Here is a 22,459-nt window from a genome sequence, read left to right as displayed (position 1 = left end):
CCTGGGTTCACTTGTTTGGAGCACAGAGGGTCTTTAGGGACCATCGGACTTTAGGGGCAGTTATGCCCAATCCCTGCTCATGCCTCGTCCAGGATCACGGTCAGGAAGTGTCTGAAGTGAACGTTGAACCGATTGTCTTTGTGACTTTGGAGTCCATCTAACTACTCAGTCAAGGATTGGCAAAACTCCGGCCTGAGGGCCAAAGGCATCTGTTTCTGTATGGCCTTTTGGCTAAGAATGCCTTTTATGTTTTAAAATACAGTAGTGTTATTGTAGCAGTAGATGAGTGGATGCTCGTTCACTCCTCTAGAAGACTTCACTTTTGGGAAGACTCAAGTGTTGAGATTTTAAATGTCGGTTACACCTGCCTCTGGGTTTGGGGAGAGGCCACACAGGCTTCATCCTGCTGGCTTCCCCCTGTTTTCTGAGCACTTGGCTTGTGCTGGGTCTGCCTCTGGATTAGGCAGATCCTGGGAAGGTGTGGGCAGGGCAGAAATGGCGGCCCTGGGCACCTTGCGTGAGCCCTGCCTGGGTCATGCCTGGTGATAGAAGAGTATCCATCGCTGATGCCTACAATCCTTGACTCTTGTGTCCCGACGGAGCTAGCGGGCCTTCCTCAGACCCTCTAACTCACGGAGAGGCGCTAGCCTAAACAGACATGGGTAGTGGCTCTTTCCATCTGACACTGTACAGAACCCCAAGGTCATTTGCATTCGGGGAAGTGACTGATTTCACATTTTTCAGGAACTGCCTGCTGGCTTCTTCCCCTTTGCCCCCATGGGGATGGTTCAGGCAGAATCTTGGGTCAGGTTTGCGAAGGATGGGATGCTTCATTTGTTCTCACTCACCCTGGATTTCTGTTGGTTCTGAAGCACTTTGTGTCAGAGCCCTAGGCTCCTTCCTTTATAGTGTTACCCGTATTCACTGGAGGTAATGGGCCCCTCTATTGCACACAGTCCTATCCTGTGCCTCCAGGGAGGAGATGATGGAACCCCTGAGTCAAGTGAAGTTACTTACATGCCGATTGTGTTCAGCAAGTCATTGAGCGTTTATTAAGTGCCTGCTGTGTGCATAGCACTGTACTAGGCATTTGAGATATAAAAACAAAAACACTGGCTCCTTCTAGCCTTGTATCTACGATCTGGTGAAATACAAAGTACTTTCAATTTGGGAGCCCTTAAAACTAGGGGATTCAGGAAGTCTCTGGTAAGAAACAGCCCTTAAGCTCGGCCTTGAATTAAAGTTAGCAATTCCAAGAGGCAGAAGGGAAGAGGGAGAGCATTTTTGGTATGGGAGACTGCCTATGCAAAGGCATGGAGGTGGGAGATAAGAGGAAGGAAGAGTAAGCATGCAGCTTGGTTTAAAACTACAGTGAAGAGGGAGGTTAATCTGAAATCAGTTTGGGAAGGTGAGTTTGTATCACGTTCACGTTTTAGGGTGTTAAATACCACACAGAGGAGTTTGGCTTTTACCTGAGTTACTGGAGCTTTACCAGGATTTAGTTTTGACTCATGGTGCCTTGGTTTCTCCACTGCAGCAAAGATGCTGGTATATAGAGAGCTCTGTCCTTGAGCCAGGGTACAAAAACCACTGGATGGCCTAGGGGAGGGGTGGTGTCCAGTTCTTAGAAGAGGGGATCAGCTGTAACACACTAGAAGTCCATCTAAGCCTGCACATGAGGCATCTGCTACAGGGGTGGGGGAACAGGAAAAGGGCAAGGCTTGTTTTGGGAGCGGAATCCAGTTAGTGGGGTGTGCTGGAGATGAGCAGTCAGTGAGTACTTACGCTTTGGAAACAGGCAAGCCTACAAGTGGGGGCGTGATTTGTTTTGGTCATTGTCTAGACTTAAGGAGGAGACGGAGAAATGTGAATATTGCACGCTGGACTGGAGAGTACATTGACACACTTGTTTTTTTTTTTTGAGAGCTGGTTGTTTAACATTTCCCAGAACCCTCCTGGATCCAGCTTTCAGGTTAATTTAATTGGCTGGGAATAGCGAGGTTACTAGACACCCAGGGGGTAACCCTTCCACTCTCACAGGCTGTTGTGGCTCTCCTTAGGAAGTTTTGGAAGAGCAGCGGAAGAGCTATGAACAGCGTCAAGCTCATTTTTTGTTGCTGTTGTTTCCTTCCCAGAGGGGGTTGTTCCCACCAAGCTGTTAGCTAGAGCCCAAAGGTTGGATTTAACGCGAGGGGAAAAACTCAGGTCAATGACGTTGGTCCCAGTTTGGGGGCAACCACTCAGCACCCTCTGAGTTTTCCTGATTTCTCCATAAAGAATGGGGACCCAAATGCCTCTTGACTATTGGGGGGTGTTTCCCTTCACTCTTCTCGAGACATCACTCCTTGGTACCTGCTTCCACTTATATTTCCAGCACTGAGCACGGTGCTTGGCACATAGGAAGTGTTTATCAATGTTTGGTGACTTGACTTGAATTTCCATCGCTGGGAGGAAGATGAGGATGATGGACATTAATCTCTGTAGGAGAGTTTGTGAGCCCAAGTCCCATCTCAGAGCACTCACTTCTCTGGGACGAGCCACCCCTTCCCTGGGAGGGGAATGCCTCCCTTCCCACCTCCTTATCCTCAGCCACTCTCGACCATGTTTTCCCATTAACTCTCCATAAGGGAAGTCTAATGTGCTAGAGGCCTTCCCCGGGTTGCTTTCGCGTCTCTGGGGAACCAAGGTTGCTGTGCTCCATTGCTGATCCTCTCCTCTTGTTCTGGTGATCTGCCCGCCTCCCTTCCTGGTCCCACTTTAGTTTGAGGTTTCCTCTCCTTTCCCTTTCTGCAGTCAGGTCATCATGGGGAGCCAGCTGGGGCTGGCACGTGCCCTCCACCCTTCAGATTATCAAAGGACATTAATTTAGAGCTGGGAGGGACCTTAAAAGCCATGCCGTTGAGTCCCACCCCCTGCCATTTTACCAGGGAGAAAACTGGGATCCAGAGAATTTGAATTACTCATCCAAGGTCAGATGGAAGCAAAAGGCAGAACTGGGATTTGAACCCAGATTCTCTGTCTCCAGGTCTAGCGTTCTGTCCGCTGCACCACTCTGCCTGGCACCATGACATTCCATGAGGTGCAGCCAGATAACAGGGTGGCAGGGTAGAGGGAGAGCCAGCCTCAGTCAGGATGAGCCTGGGTTCAAGGCCCATCTCTGACACAACCTGGATGTGTGACCCCAGGCAAGATACCTGACCTCTCAGTGTCCAAGGCAACTCTGCAAAAATGAGGGTAGGGCATGGCCCAGACGGGTGGGAATAGGTTAGGAGCCATATCACTGGGAGAAATGCCCATGGATCAGATCATGGAGCCATTGGATATGGATAATTAGACACAGCTCTTTCACAAGACTATGGAGGTCACTGAAATGTTCTTGGGCTAGGTGCATTTAGTTCAATATCCTATGTCTTTGGGAGCATGTGGAAAACCTGGCAGTAGACCTGGCATTTTTAATATGACTCCTGTGCAGGGCATCATATGTGGCCTTGGTAAACACCTTTGATGAAGGCACATACCCACGTATATTTATATATATACATATATACACATATATGTGTATGACATACAACCATATGTGTACATATGTATGAGCGTCCTTGCTTCACACTTTGCTCTATGTCAATACTCAGCAGATTGGTAAGTGAAGCTATCTCTGTGCCAAGGAATCCTGGGTCATTCTGATATACACATAAGAAATATCTAGTTAGAGGAGAGCCATGGATGCTACATTTTGCACCAATGAGTCAAATGCTTTCTCTATCTTTTAAAAACAAAGTTTCACTAATATTTTAAGTATTATTATTAATTATCAACATTGCTAGCATTTTTATTTATACATTGCCTAAATTTCTTCCTTTATCTCTCCCAGAGAGTAATCCCATGGTACCAAGAATTTCAAATGCTTTCTTAAAATCAACCACTATTCAACATGGAAGATCTTATGTTTTCTGTACCTCTCAGTGACTATAAACATTTAGCCTTCTCTAGAAGGTCATCCTGTAAAAGCCTGCCAATTTCCTTTTCAAGCTTTCATCAAGGATACCTTCAGTGCATGAGAAGACCATTTTCACAAAAATTTTGTAGAGATGAGAAAAGCAGGCACAGAGATCGGTAGTTGTCAGTACCTTTCTAATTCCCTTGGTTTGATATAAATATTGATGGTTTTCCTTCATTCTTTTGGAATCTTTCCCCCATCCTTTAGTTAGTTCCTTGGTACTTTTAAAACTGTGTCACCCCTGGCATGATCCCCTCTCCCCCCCACCCCCCAGAAATATTAGAAAGGTCCAGCCACGTTTCCTGATAGTATTGTTTTTACTGCTCCTTCCTCACCTAGTGAGTGTGTTGGGTACTGCGGTGGTAGAGTTCCAATCTGGTGCCCCTGAGATTTGGTCACTATGAAGACCCTGGCAGATCTGTTCTATTTTGTGCCTATTTGCCCTCCTCCTTTGGTTTTCACCACAGGGCCCTCTGGTGACGGTCTGGTGTAGCCAATCCTCCTCTGAGCTCTCTGAGGGCCTGGTTTTCTCCTTAATTGGCCCTTGCTGTCTTGTAAGTCCATCTTGTTCACAAGCATCCATTCTCCTCCTCTGCCGTGTGCTCTAAGGCAGTGTTGTCCTTGGCTTCCATGTCTCTCTGCTTGGCGGGGAGATGGAGTGTTTGTTGGCTGGGACAGTTTCTGGGCTCTCTTGGCCTCATTGTGGGTGAGTATTTTCCATCTGTTGAATTTTTCTAGGAAATGTTAATAGTTCAAGTCAACGACTTTACTTTTATCTCCTTCCCATTTTTTTCAAAGTCAGAAGCTTGTCTAAATAGGTCAGGTTAGAACGGCTGTAGCTGCACGTAGCACCTTCTTTCCAGCGTTGGCCTTGTCCTAATTTGGTGTTAGCCACGACCTTTGCTCAACCACCTGATACTCTGATTCTTTAGAGTTTATTCAGAAATGTCTGAGACATTTGCAGTCATGGCTTACTAGCTAGGAAGAGAGCTCTCTCTCCATCTATCTACACACACACACACACACACACACACACACACACACACACACTCTGGGCTTCAGATTTCATTGGAACTCCCAGTGGAGAGGCATTATCTGCTGGTATAGGTGAACATCCTCTGTGCCTTCTACTCTCAGAGAGTTGCATGGAGCACGGAGAAGTTAAGTGACTTGACCACAGCCACTCACATAGCCGGGATGGATCAGAGAGAGAACTTGAACCTCTCTCTTCCTGTCTCCAGGGCCAGTCTTCTACCAGCTCTACTCTGTAGCCTCTCCTCTTAAGATGGAGTCAGTTTCATTTTATATTTTTTGGGGCATCCAAACTCCCTGTTCAAAGAAAGTACTCATGATGTTTAGGCATGAAACTTTGCATTGTCGGCAGACCCTGGAACGCTTTGATTTCTTGGCTTTCAACCGAATTTGCCCGTGTCATTTTCTAGGTTGTCTCCCACGTTCCCTTGCCCATTGCTGTCTCCAAGTGTGATTTGAAGGACTCAGCGAGTGGTTCATTGACTTTTGCTCTCTGGTCATCCTCTATAATGGTCCTTGTTGGGGATCTGTCATTCACGCCACGGCACTCTGTTTGCTTAATCTCATCGTGGACACTACAACTCATCAGAATGGCCAAATAACCCACGAGAAGACATTTCTCGTCTCCTCGAAACACGTCTGCCAGAGCTCTTATTTATCTCTATAAGGAGGACCTGTGAGCTGTCCCTCCTTTTGCTCTCTAGTTTCGTTCTGAGTGAGAATGTCAATGGAGATGTGGGCCAGTGTTCCAGAATCACTCCCACTTACTGATCATTGGACAGTGACTGCAGCTAAGTGGCACAGTGGAGAGCCTGGAGTTAGGAAAACCTGAGTTCAAATGCAGCCCCAGATGCTTCCTAGCTGTGTGACCCTGGGCAAGTCTCTTCAATCTGTTTGCCTCAGTTTCCTTATCCATAAAAAGAGCTAGAGAAAGAAATGGCAAACGACTCCAGTAATGGCAAACTAGTGCAGTCATCAGGACAACAAATCAGAGCTTGATTTATTGTTTGGTTGATTGTCTAGACTTAAGAAAATGGTTACTAATACAGATTAAATTTTAAAGTGTGTTGCACACATTCCCCCCCAGCCTGTTGTTAAATGTTTACCAGCCCATCCTTGGCTGAAAACGGGGAAGCTTTTCGCACCCTCCTCCCCTCGCCCTTTCCCTTCCCCCATCCACCCTACTGAACTGAAATTGCCCACGTGGAACTGAGGGATTTTAGATATTTTGGCCGTGTCCTGAGTTCCCATAGCCAATCATTTCTCACTAGACGGTCAGCTTTTGCAATTCACTGGGCTGGTTCTCTGAGGACAGATGCAGTCAGTTGCTGGGTCCATACTCAAAGCCCTTGTTACCCCTGTTAGGGCTAAGTGAGAGCTTTGGCTACATCAGCATAGTCTAGGAGAATCTGGCACATATAGGGTGAAGCATTGGAATAGGGCCTTCCTGTCACCACCCCTTTATATCCATATGGGAATGTATGCCTGCATTAAAAACCAACACTGAAGATGTCCATGGAAAAGCAAAAGCGTCTTTCAAAAATAAATCTTGAACTCTACAAATAAAAGCAAAAAAACTGGTTCACATTCAGAAATGAGTGGTCAACAGATGTGAGCTTAGATGTGCTGCACACTGGAGATGAGTCGAGCCATGCTCATGGGGAGTGTGAAGGCTTGAGACTGTGCCTGGAGACCTGCGTGGATACGCAGGAGGGCAGAAGCAGGGGTTTAAGGTGCCTCTGCAGTGCCTTCTATGCCGGTGTGCCCTGGGGAGGGCAGCCAACCCTTGTGTGCGTTCTAATGTGGTATTCAAGGGAACAGCGAGTAAGGCTCCAAAAAGCTCCTGGTCCTGTTGTGTGTGCACTTAACCCTCATGCATCAAGCAAATGGGTCCAGTTGGGAGTCCCAGTGGTTACATCTCTGGTTCCTTGGTGGTTGGGGGTCCATAGCACTGTCCTCTTTGGTTATGGAGTAAGGACTTGGAATTACATCCAAGAGGGAATCTGAACGCTGGTGACGGGTCCTCTGCATGCTTATCCTCAGAATCATGGGTCTGATCTTCCATGACTGAGCCTGACCTCCTTCTCCCCTGCTCTGCCATCATTGGGTGACTTCTTGAGCACTCGGTCATCTGTGTGACAGAGGCCGCTCTGATGTCTGCAGCCGTCGTGGCGTGAGCGGCTGGGTGGCCCACTGGATAGAGCATTAAACCTAAAGTCTGGAGGAGCTGGGTCAGAATCCTGCTTGGACAGTCACTGGATGTGTAACCGTGATATCTTTCAGCCTCAGTTTCCTCGTCTGCACAATGGGAAAAATAATATCACCTGCTTCCCAGGAGATTGTCTCGAGATCTAATGAGATAGAACATGTGTAAAGCACCTTGCAGACCTTAAGCATGAAGAAACGTGAGCTGCTAGCTGCTGAGGGAGGAGGTTGTCTCCAACCAAAACGCCCACAGCAGCCCTCGCTCTTCGCCCCCACCCCCTTGCATGTTTCTGTATTTCTGTCTCCATCTCAGTCTCTCTGGGTTTCAGTTCTTTCTCCTTGTCTTTTTCCTTCCTCTTTCCCCTTCCCTGTCCCCTTCGCTCAGATTGCCATGAAATGGAGCTAGTGTACGTGCTTCATTATTTGTTCTGTCTTCAAATACTGTCTTAGGTTTCATTCCAGACTCTCAAAACCAATAACTGGAACAGAAAACTCCAGTTTGTATCAGGACTCTGACCTCATCCATGAGGGGATGGGCTCCCTCCAGTGTTATAGATTGCGACTCATCCCTGCCAGCCCACTGTGCAGGACTCTGGTACACATTTCCCCGTAAATTCACCACAGAGAATCTGCCCAGTGTGCTGGGGGCCTTGCTCCTGGCACATATCTGCGACTGTACGACAGTGGAGCCATCAGCATCTCCTTCACTTTTTCCTTGCTCCTATAACCTGACTGGACCATTCCCGCGTACACTTCTCTGATCGTAGCCTTCATAGTTTTTCTATGCTAGTCAAAAAATAAAACAAACAATGACATGTACGCTTCCTGCATTTTGCCTAGTTGAAGAAAGGAGCAAGAGGGAAACAGAGGAAGGAAAAGAAATTTTTGCCTCTAAAAAAAAAAAATTAGCATGTTAGACTAACTATAAGTAATAGGGGAATTACCATACCAAGAAGAAGCCAAGATTTCATGATTTCATACCTAGTTGTCCATCACATCTTTTTTTTTAAGTTAATTTTTTTTGATTGATCAACAATCACTTCCATAAGCTTTTGAGTTTTAAATTTTTCTCCCCCTCCCTCCCCACCTCCCTTCCCAAGGCGGCATACAATCTGATATAGGCTATACATATACATTCCTATTAAACATATTTTCATATTAGTGATGTTGTAAGTAAGAATTAGAACCAACAGGAGGAACCACCAGAAAGAGGAAACAAAACACAACAGAAGAAAAAAAATAGCAAATAGTATTCTATCTGCATTCAAACTCCATAGTTCTTTCTTTGGATGTGGATAGCATTTTCCATCGTGAGGACTTTGGAGATGTCTTAGATCCTTGCATTGCTGAGAAGAACTAAGTCTATCAATATTAGTACCTAACTGATTATGTTATTCCCTTCTTGAGCCAAATCTGATGAGAATAAGGTTCAGACGATGCTCATCTCCCTCCCTTCTTTCCCTCTGCTGTGATAGGTTTATGTGCCTTTTCCTGTAATGTAATTTACCCTTGTCTGCCTCCTCCTTTCCTTTTCTCTCAGTACATTTTCTTAGTTAGATCAGATTAATTCACTTTTTTAGATTTTTTTTATCATTACATCAAAGTCAACATATACCCACTCTCTTTATGTGTACCCCTTTAACATGGTGTAATAACAATATAGTTCTCAGGGGTTACAAGTGTCATCTTCCCTTGTAAGGATGTAAACAGTTTGCCCTTATTAATAACATGTTGTTTCTTTCTGTCCCATTTACCTTTTTATGTCTCTCTTGAGTCTTGTATTTGAAGATCAAATTTTCTGTTGAGCTCTGGTGTTTTTATCAGGAAGGTTTGGGAGTCCCCTATTTCGTTGAATATCCATCTCCTCCCCTGAAAGATCATGCTCATTTTCGCTAAGTAGTTGATCTTTGGTTGCAATCCAAGCTCCTTTGCCTTATGGAAGATCATATTCCATGCCCTATGGTCTTTTAATGTAGAAGCTGTAAGGTCCTGTGTAATCCTGACTGTGGTTCCATAATATTTAAATTGTTTCTTTCTGGCTGCTTACAGTATTTTCCCTTTAACCTGGTAATTTGGAATTTGGCTACTATATTCCTTGGCGTTTTCAATTTGGGATCTCTTTCAGGAGGTGATCGGTGGTTTCTTTCAATGATTATTTTACCCTCTGGTTCTAGAACCTCAGGGCAGTTTTCCTTTATGATTTTCTGAAATATATTGTCCAGGCTCTTTTTTTCATCATGATTTTCAGGTAGACCAATAATTTTAAAATTGTCTCTCCTGGATCGATTTTCCAGGTCAGTTGTTTTACCAATGAGGTAATTCACATTTTCATCTATTTTTTCATTCTTTTGTTTTTGTTTGACTGATTCTTGTTCTCTTATAGAGTAATTAGCTTCCATTTGCCCAATTTAAATTTTTAACAAATTGTTTTCTTCTATTATATTTTGTATCTCCTTCCCCATTTAGCCAATTTTATTTTTTAGGGACTTGTTTTCTACAATTAATTTTTGTCCTTCCAAGCTACTGACTCTCTCTTGCATACCTCTCATTTCTTTTCCCATTTTTATTTCTACCTCTCTCAAATATTTGACTTTTAAAATCCTTCTTGAGCTCTTCTAAGAAGGCTTTTTGGGCTTCAGACCAGTTCATATTCCCTTTTGAGGTTCAAGATGTGGATTTGTTGACAGTGTTGTCCTCTTCAGAATTTCTACCTTGATCTTCACTCTTCCCATAATAAGAATCTATTGCATGTTTCTTTTTGCTCATGGTGTTTGCTTATTTTCCTTTAAAGACATTGAGTTCTCTTGCTGGGGAGCAGAGGGCACTGACCCAAGCTTCTTGTGTTGGGAGTCTAGGGCCTGGTCACTGACTTTGTGTGCTGGGACCTCCAGTGCTGGCAGTTGGAGGCTATAGGGTTCTGGCAGCTTACCTGGTGTTGGACTGGAATCAACAACACTGGAACTCTAGGGGTAGGATTGAGTAGTCTGTCCCCTGGAGGTTGCCTAGTCACCCAGGCCTTTCCTTCCTTTTGCTTTCTTCAGCTCCTTTAAGATGGATGTTGTAGGTGTTTATCTGCCTGGGGCCCCTTGGAGTTCTGCTTCTCTTAATTTTGCTGAGGTACTGGGAGACCCGGTTTCTGTAGAATGCCGAGGTACCTGGTGGTTTTCTGAGCTGGTTCCCATCGGTTCCCCTGCCCTCACTGAGGCACTCGGGGGTCCAGGTGCTGGTGTTTGCCTGTTCCACCACGTGGATTTTAGGATCTCCTCCTGGTATGCTGATGTGGGACTTTCTACTAGCCTTCTGGGGTGCCTCCCATTCTATACTGCTCCTCTTCCCCCAAGGTAAGAGGGGACTTTCCAGTTAATTCCTCAAGTTACCTGGGCTACTGGACTGCTGCACCCCATCTTTCTTCTGGTTCAGCTATTCCAGGGTTTTTTCTGGGGTGATATTTTCTGGGCTTTCAGAGGTTAATAAGGGAGGGTAAGAGCGACTACTTCTTACTCCACCATCTTGGCTCCTGGAAGTGGAAGTCCTATCCATCCCGTCTTGTGGCTATAATCATGGTAGTATGTTGGCTGGCATGTCCAGTCAAGTGAATTTGGGTGCTTGGGCCCGTAGTTGTTCTCTAACCTTGTCAATAGCTCTCCTTACTGCCATTCTGGTGACACTGAACTTCACTACTGATTTTCCCTCATTCCAGGAGAGCTGCCATCTTGGCAGTGGTAGACATCTTAGGCTAGATGGCTTCCTTCCTCTCATAGGCTGCACAGGAAAATGGCTGAAAGGGAGAAAAAAGAAGGCTGGATTTGGTTTTAGTTTGGGGGGTTTGAATCTGAGCTTGGTTATTTCCTACCGGTGGGATCTTGGGCCAACCTCTTGGCTTCTCTGACCCTCAGTTGCTCCTCTATAAAATGAAGGTGTTTGGACTAGATGACCTTTAGGGTCCCTTCCATTGCTAAGCTATAATTTGATGACCTCTGGTCATGAGCAAAACTACCCATTTGTTCTGGAAGAAATTTTCAGATTTCAGAGTCTTTCCTCTCCTCTCACCTTTAGTGAAGTCTCCCCTGAAGTCTTCCCCATTGCCTTTTCACACCCTTCATGTAAAGATTCACTTTTCAGCGGCTCTTTACCCACAGGTCATGGGTGGCCAATGAGTGCACACTGAACCCCAGAGCAGTCACTCCACTGTTTCTCATTCTCTCAACAGGATGTCGTGGCTGTCCAACTGACCACAGTGGAATTGGGTTAGAAAAGCTCAATATACTTGACCACCAAGAAAATATTCTTCTATATAACCTATGTTTTTAAAAATTAAATGTTATTTTAGTTTTTCATGAAAATATGTCTGTTCTGTCTTTCCCACCCACCCCATCCCCTATTAGGAAAAAAACCAAAATGTATGTAACAAATAAGGATGGTAAAGCAAAATAAATTCCCTCATTTCCACTCATTTTTACATTTTCCCTCTGGTCTCCCCTCATGTGTCAAAGGCCCTGTGGTCAGTGACTACTTGGGAGAGAGGCAGGTTGCCCAGCTGATGTGTGGAGTACTCTGGTAGGGTCCACATGAGCATACCAACAGCCGGTCATTCACCACCCACTGCCAGGGAGTCTTTGAGCTAAGGACGGCAGGAGAGCCTCTCTCCCCATAACTTCCACATTGGCAGGCCTTCCTGGAGACTGGTAGACAGAGGAGTTGGCTGTTGTTCAGCACTCTGTTGGTAATTCTTAGGACTGTTAGCTGGAATCACCTTCCCCGCACTAGGTTCACTCTGGATTCCATCAGTCCCTCTTCACTTTACTGACCTTCTGGAACTCCCTAGTACAGCTGCATTGGCCGGCTTGCTGGTCCTCAATCTCCCATCTCCATTCCTTTGCCTTTCCTCCCATGCCTGGCATTCTCTCTCCTCACCTCCGACTCTTGTTTTCTCTGGCTTCCTTCAAGACCATGTTCCAGTTTGACATTCTGCAGGAGGCCTTTCCCCATTCCCCTCTGAGATTACCTTTGATCTACTCTGTATCTTCTATGTACCTTATTTTTCCATGCTGGCTCACTCCAATGAAATGTAAGTTCCCTGAAGGCAGGGACTGTTTTTACCTTTCTTTATATCCCTAGAACAACAATGCTTGTTTCCCAACTGCCTGCCGAGTGCATCTCAACCCTAAAGTGCGCTTGTGGTATGCTTGTCTACCCCTGCTGATGGTAGATGGGCAGAGCTACTCCTTTCTACGAGGCGTCTGGCTTTGGGAATGATTCTAGTAGACAAGAAGGTCCATGGGGCTGAGGAAGACGCCAGTGGTCAGTACTTTAAAAGTGAGAAGGGCCTTTCACCAATGCCATCCCAATGAGTCCCAAGGAGGTATTATGGGGGGTTGTCAGGAAGGTTGGTGGCATGAAGGCAGATGACATAGAGGCGGCTGGGGCAACAGTTAGATAAAGTCAGCAAGTATTTATTAAGTACCTCTATGTACCTCTGTGCTACGTGTGGAGATACAACGAAATCACACGAGCCAGTCCCTGCCCTCAAGGAGCTCACAGTCTGGGGAGAGCCAACATGCAAAAAAACACGTACAGACGAGATGCAGAGAGGATAAGAGAAAGCACTAGCATCATGGAGGCCTGGGGAAGGCTTCCCGTAGAAGGTGGGATTGGGCCCACCCAATGCTGTCTGTGGGCGGATCTCTGGGATCCGAAGACCTAACCCCTGGGAAGAAGCTGGAGCTCAGACGAAGCCTTTGCTGCCCTGTATCTTAGTGCCCTCGTCTTTGGCAGGTTGAACTTTGACCCCCCCCCGTCCGTCCAGCTGCTGGACGGTCCCGAGTCTTTCTTAAAGCAGACTGGCCAAGCCTTTGTGTTGCATGTTCTGCCTTCCCCTCTCCTGCCTGGTCTTCTGCTGTCTCCATGAGGATTACCCTCCCCCCAGCTTGGGGATTTCCCTAATTACTGGCACATGTTGGCCCTGCCTCGGGCAGCGCGTGACAAGTAATAACTCAAACGCAGTGGAAAGGCTTGACTGTGTTTTTCAAGGCATGAAACTTTGGGAATTGGGGAATTTTATAACATGTTTTCAGCAACTACAAAGACGAGTGTTGAATGATCCTGAAGTGGTGATGATTTGATTAAGGTACAGAAACCTCTGACAAGTAGATGTGGGGGTGAGATGTGCAAGAACCTACTCGGGCAATTACTGGGTTTGGTCACCGAGGGAAAAGCATCATTATTCTAAGCTTGCAGACCTGGGCAGAGCCTGCTGGTCATTCTTCTCTGACTTAGCTTAACTCAATTTCTGGGCCTAAATTGCAAATCTTCTGTCACTATCCACATATCCTTACTATGTTATGTCTATTGCTTAACACGTGTAGATAGGAGTAAGGCAATAAAAAGCTGGACTTGTAGAAAGGAGTTTTATTTGCGGACCCGTGCAAATTTAGCTGGGTGGTACGTTGGATAGAGTGGTAGGCCTGGAGTCAGGAAGACCTGAGTTCAAATGCAGCCTTAGACACTTACTAGTTACTCACTTAATTCAGGTCTGCCTCAGTTTCCCCAACTGTAAAATGGGGATGAGAATGATAGCGCCTCTCTCCCAGAGTTGTGTGATGATCAAATGAGATATTATTTGTAAAGCACTTGGCACAGTGCCTGGCACACAAAATAATTACTTGTTTCTTTCCTTTGTAATAATAGCTAACATTTATACAGCGCTTTCAGTTTTGCAAAGCACTTTGCAAATATGAACTTATTTTATCATCATAATATCACTAGGGTTATTATTTTTTGTCATTATTCCCATTTTGCAGATGAGGAAACTGAGGCAGACGTTGGTTAAGTGACTTGTCCAGGTCAGGCAGCTAGCAGGTGTCTGAGACCACATTTGAACTCAGGTCTTCCTGTAGTCCATCTCTCTGTGGCTCAGTTTTCTCATCTGTAAGAAGAGGAAGTTGTACTCGATGACCTGAGGTCCCGTTGCCGTCAAAGCCTTTGACTCTATGATGCTGTGCAATGCCCTGCCATCTTCAGGATGCTGTCCTTCTCATAAGCCTCTCGCAAGGCAGACGTCTCAAACTTCCCCCTTTACATCTTCATGACTGAACTGGATTTAACGAGATAGACGCCAGAGTGTGAAATCACCCAGCTCATTTTGGCTGCCATCCAACCACACTTTGCTATGATTTCCTTTGCAGAGATTCTAGTGGTCCTTTTCCCCCAAGCAGCATAAAAATCGCTTCTTGTAAGTTACCAGAAATCGCCAAGAGCTACAAAAAGTATCTGCAAGTTATGAAGTCGCGGTTTTCCTTTTGTTGTGGCTGCTCACTGTCTGGAAAGCAGGGCTTCGGTTCACGTGAGCTACGGTCTAGACATGGGAGAGAGCCCCAGAGCCATTTGGGTTAACCCCACACCCCAATCTGTGCTGCAAGGCTTCTAAGAAGGAAGAGCCAGCTGCCTCCCAAAGCATCCCCTTCTGCTATCAGGCAGCTCCACTTGTTAGGAAATGTTTCTTTATTTGGAGCGGGATCCCTCCTAATAGTGGTCTTCATGAAAAGACTGGGTGTGCTCTAGGCAGATGGGGGTAAAAGGTATTTGTCAGATTTGGCTTGTTAGGTGGGCTTTGGAGCCCACCTTCCTGCTCAAAAGTTCTGATTCTGAGCCTAAATGTGCAACTTACCCTGAGTGCTCCGACAGCTTCACTCTGGGGCCAAGGATGCAGCAGATCTCACGTCCATGGAATTCCTCTTCAAAGACCTGAAAACAGCTATCGGGCCGTGAGCCCCCTAAATCTTTTATTCTCTAGAGTAAACATTCCAGGTTCTCTTAGCTGAGAGAAAGAGATGGAGACAGAGAGATAGAGAGAAAGGGACAGAGAGAAAGAGAGACACCATGTGCCAGTCACTATGATCAGGGCAGGAAATACACATACAAGCAAAACAGTCCCTGTACTCAGGAAGCTTGCATTCTAATGGAGGAAGACACCACATAAAGGGAAGGTAGAAAGGGGGAGCACGGAACAGGGACTGGACATGATAATTGCCAGAGCCCAGGTGGTTCCAAGGGCAGAATCATGAGTTCTAGAGTGTGTGTGTGTGTGTGTGTGTGTGTGTGTGTGTGTGTTCCTAGTTGCCCTCCCAGATGTGCTTCAGCTTATCACTGCTCCTGCTGAATGTCATGCCCAGCACTGCGTGTAATTGTGCAGGACTGTGGGATTCTCACCTCCCTTGTTCTGGGTGCTGGGCCACTATTAGTGTTCATGGCTTCCATGTTACACTATTAACCCGTAGTGGGTTTGTGGTTCATTGCAGCCTTCGGATGCTTTTCACATAAGCCAATCCTTAGTCACAGCTTCCCCGTCTTGTACTGTGGAGTTGTGTGTATGTGTGTGGGGGGGCATTGCACTTCTCTGTATTAAGTTTCTGTGTCCTTCTTTGTATTCAGATCTCCCATGCCTTGCACAATTCCTGGCACACAGTAGGTGCTTCCTGTGCGCTTGCCTATTGATCCTTCACACAGTAGGTGCTTCCCCTGTGTGCTTGCCTATTGATCCCTCACACAGTAGGTGCTTCCTTGCCTATTGATCCTTCACACAGTAGGTGCTTCCCCTGTGTGCTTGCCTATTGATCCCTCACACAGTAGGTGCTTCCTGTGTGCTTGCCTATTGATCCCTCACACAGTAGGTGCTACCTTGCCTATTGATCCTTCACACAGTAGGTGCTTCCTGTGTGCTTGCCTATTGATCCTTCACACAGTAGGTGCTTCCCCTGTGTGCTTGCCTATTGATGCTTCACACAGTAGGTGCTTCCTGTGTGCTTGCCTATTGATCCTTCACACAGTAGGTGCTTCCTGTGCGCTTGCCTATTGATCCTTCACACAGTAGGTGCTTCCTGTGTGTTTGCCTATTGATCCTTCACACAGTAGGTGCTTCCTTGCCTATTGATCCTTCACACAGTAGGTGCTTCCTGTGTGCTTGCCTATTGATCCCTCACACAGTACGTGTTTCCTCTGGGCTTGCTGATGGAGCCTTCTTCTCAGGTGCGGCCCTTTGGCCATCCCCTCGAGACGGGGAGAGGTTGATCTCGGCATTCAGACTTTCTCAGGTCCATCGGGACGCCTCCCTCTTTTCTCCAGTTGTCTCACGTGGCCCCATTTTTCTCTTCCAGGAGGAGATGGGCATTTCTTGTGAATTGCCGGAGTCTGACTTCCTCAAATGCAGTGTGGGATTTCCTTTCATGAGGTCGAAGACCAAGGTAAGGAGCTGTCTGCCTTCTTGTCCTGACCGGAAGCCGCCAGAGGCCTGTAGTAGGTAAAGACGCAGCAACAAGAGTGTCAGAGACAGAGGGCCTGGCTGCGCCGCTGACCTGGGGCAGATCCCTTGGCCAGTTTCTTTATCCACAAGACGAGGGGGTTTGCCCTGGGTGGCCCTTGGGACCTTCCAGCTGTAGGCCGTGATGCTGTGAGAAGTGGGCTCCGAGATCAGCGGCTGCTTTCTCTGCCTGTGGAGGAGCGTTACCTTGCCCTGCTAACGGTGGTCGCTCTGGGAGCTTTAGCTCGTGACCAAGGCAGTTAGCAGGCGGCAACGTGGCCCAGTGGATAGAGCGCCAGGCCTGAAGTCAGGGAGACGCGCCTTCCGGGGCTCAAATCCAGCCTCAGACACTTACTGCGTGACCTTGGGCAGGTCACTTAACCCTGTCTGCCTCAGCTTCCTCACCTGTAAAATGAGCTGGAGAAGGAGATGGTAAACCGCTCCAGTATCTGCCAAGAAAACCCCAAATGGGGCCATGGAGAGTCAGACAAGACTGAACGACAGCAAAAGAGCGAGTTAGCAACAGGGAAGACTTTAATCTTGGGGGTGGCTGTGCTGAATGCTCCTGTGGTATGGAATATGAGGAAAGGGTATACCCCTTCTTTCATTCTCACTAATAGGAATAGCTCACATGTGCTTTACACATTAGCATATATGCAAATACACAGTTAACATATATGTAAATATAGTACCCTATGAGGTAGGTGCTATTATCACCCCCATTTCATAGATGAGGAAGCTAAGGCTTGAAGAGGTTAAATGATTTATCTAGGGTCACACAGCCAATAAATATGGCAGGATTTGAACTCAGGTTCTCCTAAGTCCAGCCATCCTAACCACTGTACCACTTGGATTCCTGTCTTTAGGACCTAGTTACCTCTTGGGCTATTTAAGCTACGCAAAGCCACTTGAGAGGCAAGATGTGATCTCTGAACATCCCTTCCATCCCACCAAAATGAACCTTGAACCTTCTATAGTTCCCATGTGATATTTTTAAAAATTTTTATTTATTTATTTTTTTGGTGAGGCAATTGGGGGTGAAGTGACTTGCCCAGAGTCACACAGCTGGTGAGTGTTATGTGTCTGAGGCCAGATTTGAACTTGGGTCCTTCTGACTTCAGGGCCAGTGCTCTATCCACTGTGCCACCTAGCTTCCCACCCCCTCCCATGTGATATTTTAACAAGCCAAACTGGCCTGCTTACTGTTCCCTGACCTTGACCTTCCATTTCTGGTGGCTGGGTCTTTGCCCAGCTGTGCCCCAAGACTGAAATGCCCTCCTTTACTTCTGCCAAGACTCTTCTCAGATGCCGCCTTCTATGTGGAGACTTTCCTAATCTCCATGACCATTCTTTCCTAGTCTCCATGTCTCCAGTCATTCAATGAGTGCTAATTAAGCCCAGTGCATTCTCCCTCACCCAATAATCTTTATTTCCTTATCTGGATAAAGGTTGCACCCCCCCAGGAGAATATAAACTCCTTGAAAGTAGGGACTTTTTTTGGTGTGACTTTGTCTTATGTATTTTCATCCATGTAACACAGAGTCAGCCTTGTAAATAGTAGGTGCTTAATAAATGCTCAGGGAATTGAGCTTAATGGCATCATAGGCTCATTAAGCTAGAACTGGAAGGGATCTTGGAAGCCATCTAATCTCACTCTCTCATTTTACTGATGAGGAAACTGAGGCCAGAGAAGTGAAATGACTTTCCCAAGGTCACACAGATAGTAAGAGACAGAAGCAAGATTTGAACTCAGATCGTCTGATTGCTCTAAAGCCAAATACCCTTTCCACTATGGCATGCTGTTGTGATCCCTAACCCTGCTTTTGTATTGATATTGTAGGGCATTTTCCATCATTTAAACTTATCCACCAAAAATGATTTTAATCATTTTAATTGAAATATAAAAAATGCATCTCAGTGGAGGGGATACAGGTTCAAACTCCATTCATTCATCCAACTGTATTTACTGGTCACCCACGTGTGCCAAAAGCTGGGCATTGCAAAGAAGCATCAGATCTAGGTCACTCGTTACCTTGGCAGTCAAGTACAATATGAAAGGGAGGAGGGCTCTTCTGTCCTTGCGTCCACCATGACTTGCTCTGTGAGTTTTGGGGGAAATCACTTTTGACCCTATGTTTTTTTTTTTCATCTGCAATTATAACCCTTGGTGTGTGTCCCAGGACCATGGAGCCCATTTAAAATGGGAAGATACTTTGTCTTTCTTGCATAGAAGCCGTTGAACAGGAGACTTCCTTTGAGAGGAAGACGTCCCTTGTCCCCGTCCTAGCCTCAGTGTCTTGTCTTGCCAGGAGGGCCCGTTGCAGGGGGAGTCTTTGCCCAACTGTTGCCTTTGGCCCAACGATAATTTAAGGCAGCCCCTTTCCACCCTCTCTAATGGATTCTTGGTTCCTTCTCCCATACTCTTATTCCAACATAGACCTAAGCTTTGAGATCAAGGTCAATGATAATAGATTGGAAAGAAGGAGCGGAGAAGAGAAAGATGGAGAAAACAACAATAGTGTGTGTGTGTGCGCGTGTGTGTGCGTGTGTATGTATGTGCGTGTAGCTGGCGGAATCCCAGGCAAATCCCATCATCACTCCTGGTTCTGGGACTTGTACATGTCATCCGGGGAGTTTATGAGTGTGCCACCTAGTGGTGAAATTTCTTTGAAAGTCTTTGACTATACTTTCCCTTGAAAAAATTTGTAGCAAGATATAATGGAAAGAAAACTGGACTTGGAGTCAGAGGACCCGGGTTCGAATCCTGCCTCTGTCACTTCACACTTGTGGGACTGTGAAAAATTCACTTAAGCCCCCCAAGTCTTGCTTTTCTCGCCTAAAGTGAGAGTGGAGGGCCAGCTGGCCTCTGGTGAGCCTCCCAACCCTGGATCTATGAATCGGAGATCCTGGCTCTGCTTCCACATAGCTGGTTGATCGGCGCCAGCCAGCTCACCTCCGTGAGCCTCCCTTTCCCGATCTATCCAATGGGGACAATAACAGGGAGCACACAGGGAGCACGTGGCAGGCAGAGCTGGGGTCTGGTCTGATGCGGATTCCTTTGTGCCCCAAACAAGCTGCTCTGCCGCGGCAGCCTTTGTACCATCAGGTCCTGGGTCCACCCATTGGGCCGAAGTCCCGGGCTCTGCCTTGGCCTCCCCTGGCCTCCAATGCACGGTGACTCACTCGCTCAATCAATAAGCATTTATTAAGGCCCTCCTCCCCCACATCCCTTGCTTTGTCCTGTGTTTATGCGGTACTTATGAATTCCTTTTGTATATGTGTCCGTATTGTCTTTGTGGATAGAGCGTAAGCTCTATGAGGGCAGGACTTGTTTCCGCTCTTGCCTTTATGTATAAAGTAGGTACTCAGCACACACTGGTTGATTGGTTTGTTCTACCCCACCCCCAAATCTCGTAGTCGCTCCTTGACCCTTGTATTCCTGGTGACATCCCCGGGCTTCTGATGGGTCCCTCCTTCCTGGCCTAGTGTCTGGGGTTGGCCTCGAGCTTTCTTGTGCTGTCTTGATGTAGACTATCCCCTCCGCTGGCTCCTGCCCGTTGGTCCGAGGCTTTGGTGTGGCTCTCCTTTCATCCTTTGGGATCCGTCTTCTGGGGCCGAGGCTTGGCCGCGTCTCAGCCTGTCAGGAGCCCTTTCTGCTTCTCTGGGGGCATTCACGCCTGCCTCATTGGAGCATCAGAACAACGCGTGAGGGAGGGTAGGGCAGGAACTCTAATTCCAGTGTTGGAAATGAGGAAACTGAGTCAGCAAGAAGTGAAACCTCGCTTGAGGGTGCCCACACGTTAGGAGCTCAAACCCGATTTCCAGAGCCCTCTTCCAGATGCCTTTTCTCTAAGGACTTCCAAGTACAGTCTTATGTCTGTTCTTCTCTGTCTATGGGAAGGCTCATTTTATTTGGTTTTTGTTAGTGACAGCATAGACAATAAAATAAAAACCAGGCACTCAAAAACCTCCACGTGAGTATACGTGTCCCTTGTAGGTTTTAAAAAATGCATCCAACTTGTGATGCGTGAGGGAAAAGCACCGACATAGCGGTCATTTGTGGAACGAAACCTCAGGGAAAGAATGCAGCATCTCTCGGGATTTTATTATTGAAATTATGCACATGGCCAGATTCTGTTCAAGATGTTCATAAAAGGGAAAGCTTGTCAAGGGAAGGAGCCCCTGGGATGTGAAGACGCTGGACAAGACTGTGGGGGGCCAGCCTTGGGGCTGGGAATGTCCTTCGATACCAAACATCTCTTTCTCTCTCTCCAGTATGAGTTCAGCATGATCTTTGACACCAGCCACCTGTCTGGGGAGGAGGAAATTCTGAAATTCCTTGTGACTGCTCAAAGGTAAGGCATTAAAAATTCGGCCAAAGACATTTCTCATTGCTGTTGTTGCTTTTTAAAAGTGAGAATGAAAGGGGGTGCGCCGTGGCTGCCGCTGGGGAACAGTGATGGCACACGTCTCCAGAGTCTGCTGAGCAAAAGTGGAGGCATTTTTCAGCACGAAGAAAACTGGGCCAAGTGGGCCTCCATATTTATTCCTAGCCTTTGCTAACCCCCTGGAGAAGGTGCCCTAGCAGGGATGGCTGGGTTTCTTTACCAAACAAGACAAATTTATGTCAGCTACTATTTTTTGCTTTGCTGGAAGTGCTTCTGAAGGCAAATGTGTAAGGGATGTTGGAAGGCAGTGTCAGCCACCATTCAGAGGGGTGGAAGGGATGTGAGGGGCCCACCCTGGCTTCTCCCACTGACCAAAGCAGAGAGAGACGTTACCAAGCCTCAGTTCCTAGGCTCTGAGAAACAGTCAGTCAACAACCAACATTTATTAAGTACTTTCTTGTTAAGGGAGGGAAGAAAGTTAGACCTTCTGACTTTCCCAAGAAAACCAACTCTTTGTCTGTGTGAGAAGCAGCCAGTCTCACGCGTTTCCTGTGATAAAGGGAAGCTTTTGATGTTGGCTTCCCTGACTTTCCTTTTAAACTTGTCTCAGGCTGAGGCAGCTGTTCAGAAGAGCGATGAGGCTTTGTGGGTAAATCAGACTGCGGGGGGTGGGGGGTGCCCACAGGGCATCTCCCATTGGGAGATGATTCTGGCAGTCATATGGTATCGGGGTCTCTCGTGAGTAATATCCTGTTTCTGTTCACTTTTGGGAAAGGGAGGTGGGTGAGGGCTGCTATTTGAATCTGAGTTCTAGTCTGTAGGGAAGACTCGGAGCCGAGGCCCCTTTGCTTGGCTTTATGCTGGAGCATAAAGGGGCTCAAAGAGAGAGGGGACAGGAGAGGCATCCATTAGAGTGGAAACTCCATGAGGGCAGGGACTGATCTGGGCCACCGGAGATACTTAATCAATGATCATTGAATTATAAAACTGAGGTTCCATGAGTCTGAAATTTATTTTATTTAAAATTTTTAAATCTTTTGATTTTTCCATCATTTTCATTTCTAAATACAGGGTAGCCCCAACGTCTTAGTGCAGCATGAAGTTTTAATAACTTAAAAATAACTAAGACTTTTGAGGTCCTCTCCCTTTCCCAGAAAGTCAAAGAGTAAAAAATCAGAGGAAAAAGAAGCAATTTAACAAAACCAGCCAACAATCCACTGAGTCTGGCAGCAGATGCAAAATCCTGCCCCTGTCGTCTCCCACCTCTGCAAAGAGGCAAAGGAGGGCCAGTTGGATATCCATGCAAGCCTTCTCTGTGTTACATCTTAATGATTACACAGTCACTGGAACAACTGATTCCATTTGACATTTCCATCTGGGATCTGCCGGTGACTGGGCTTTCATCTCACGCCTCTGAAGTTAAGCGGAGGGAGTTCCCGGGAGCCATTGTGCTCAGGTAGCCCCTTCCTGGCCCCTAGGACAGTGTCTGGCTCCTTGTGGATCTCTTGGGCCATCGGCCATCCCTGCTGCCTTAAATGGTGC

The 22,459-nt window shown here is 46.7% G+C and overlaps 1 protein-coding gene across 1 annotated transcript in view; it reads left to right on the top strand.

Moving 5' to 3' along the window:
* The window catches only part of ITGA9 (integrin subunit alpha 9), a 308,486-nt gene that overhangs the window by 259,094 nt on the left and 26,933 nt on the right, over positions 1-22,459 (top strand). The window contains exons 19-20 of the mRNA XM_027859352.1: positions 16,387-16,473; positions 20,805-20,884. Of these exons, the coding sequence (XP_027715153.1) occupies positions 16,387-16,473; positions 20,805-20,884 (167 nt within the window). The remainder of the gene's footprint in view (positions 1-16,386; positions 16,474-20,804; positions 20,885-22,459) is intronic.

The sequence above is a fragment of the Vombatus ursinus genome, unplaced genomic scaffold (genome assembly GCF_900497805.2).
Source record: "Vombatus ursinus unplaced genomic scaffold, bare-nosed wombat genome assembly UNPS02014166.1, whole genome shotgun sequence".
Taxonomy (NCBI): domain Eukaryota; kingdom Metazoa; phylum Chordata; class Mammalia; order Diprotodontia; family Vombatidae; genus Vombatus; species Vombatus ursinus.
This window is presented reverse-complemented; position numbering and strand designations above follow the sequence as displayed.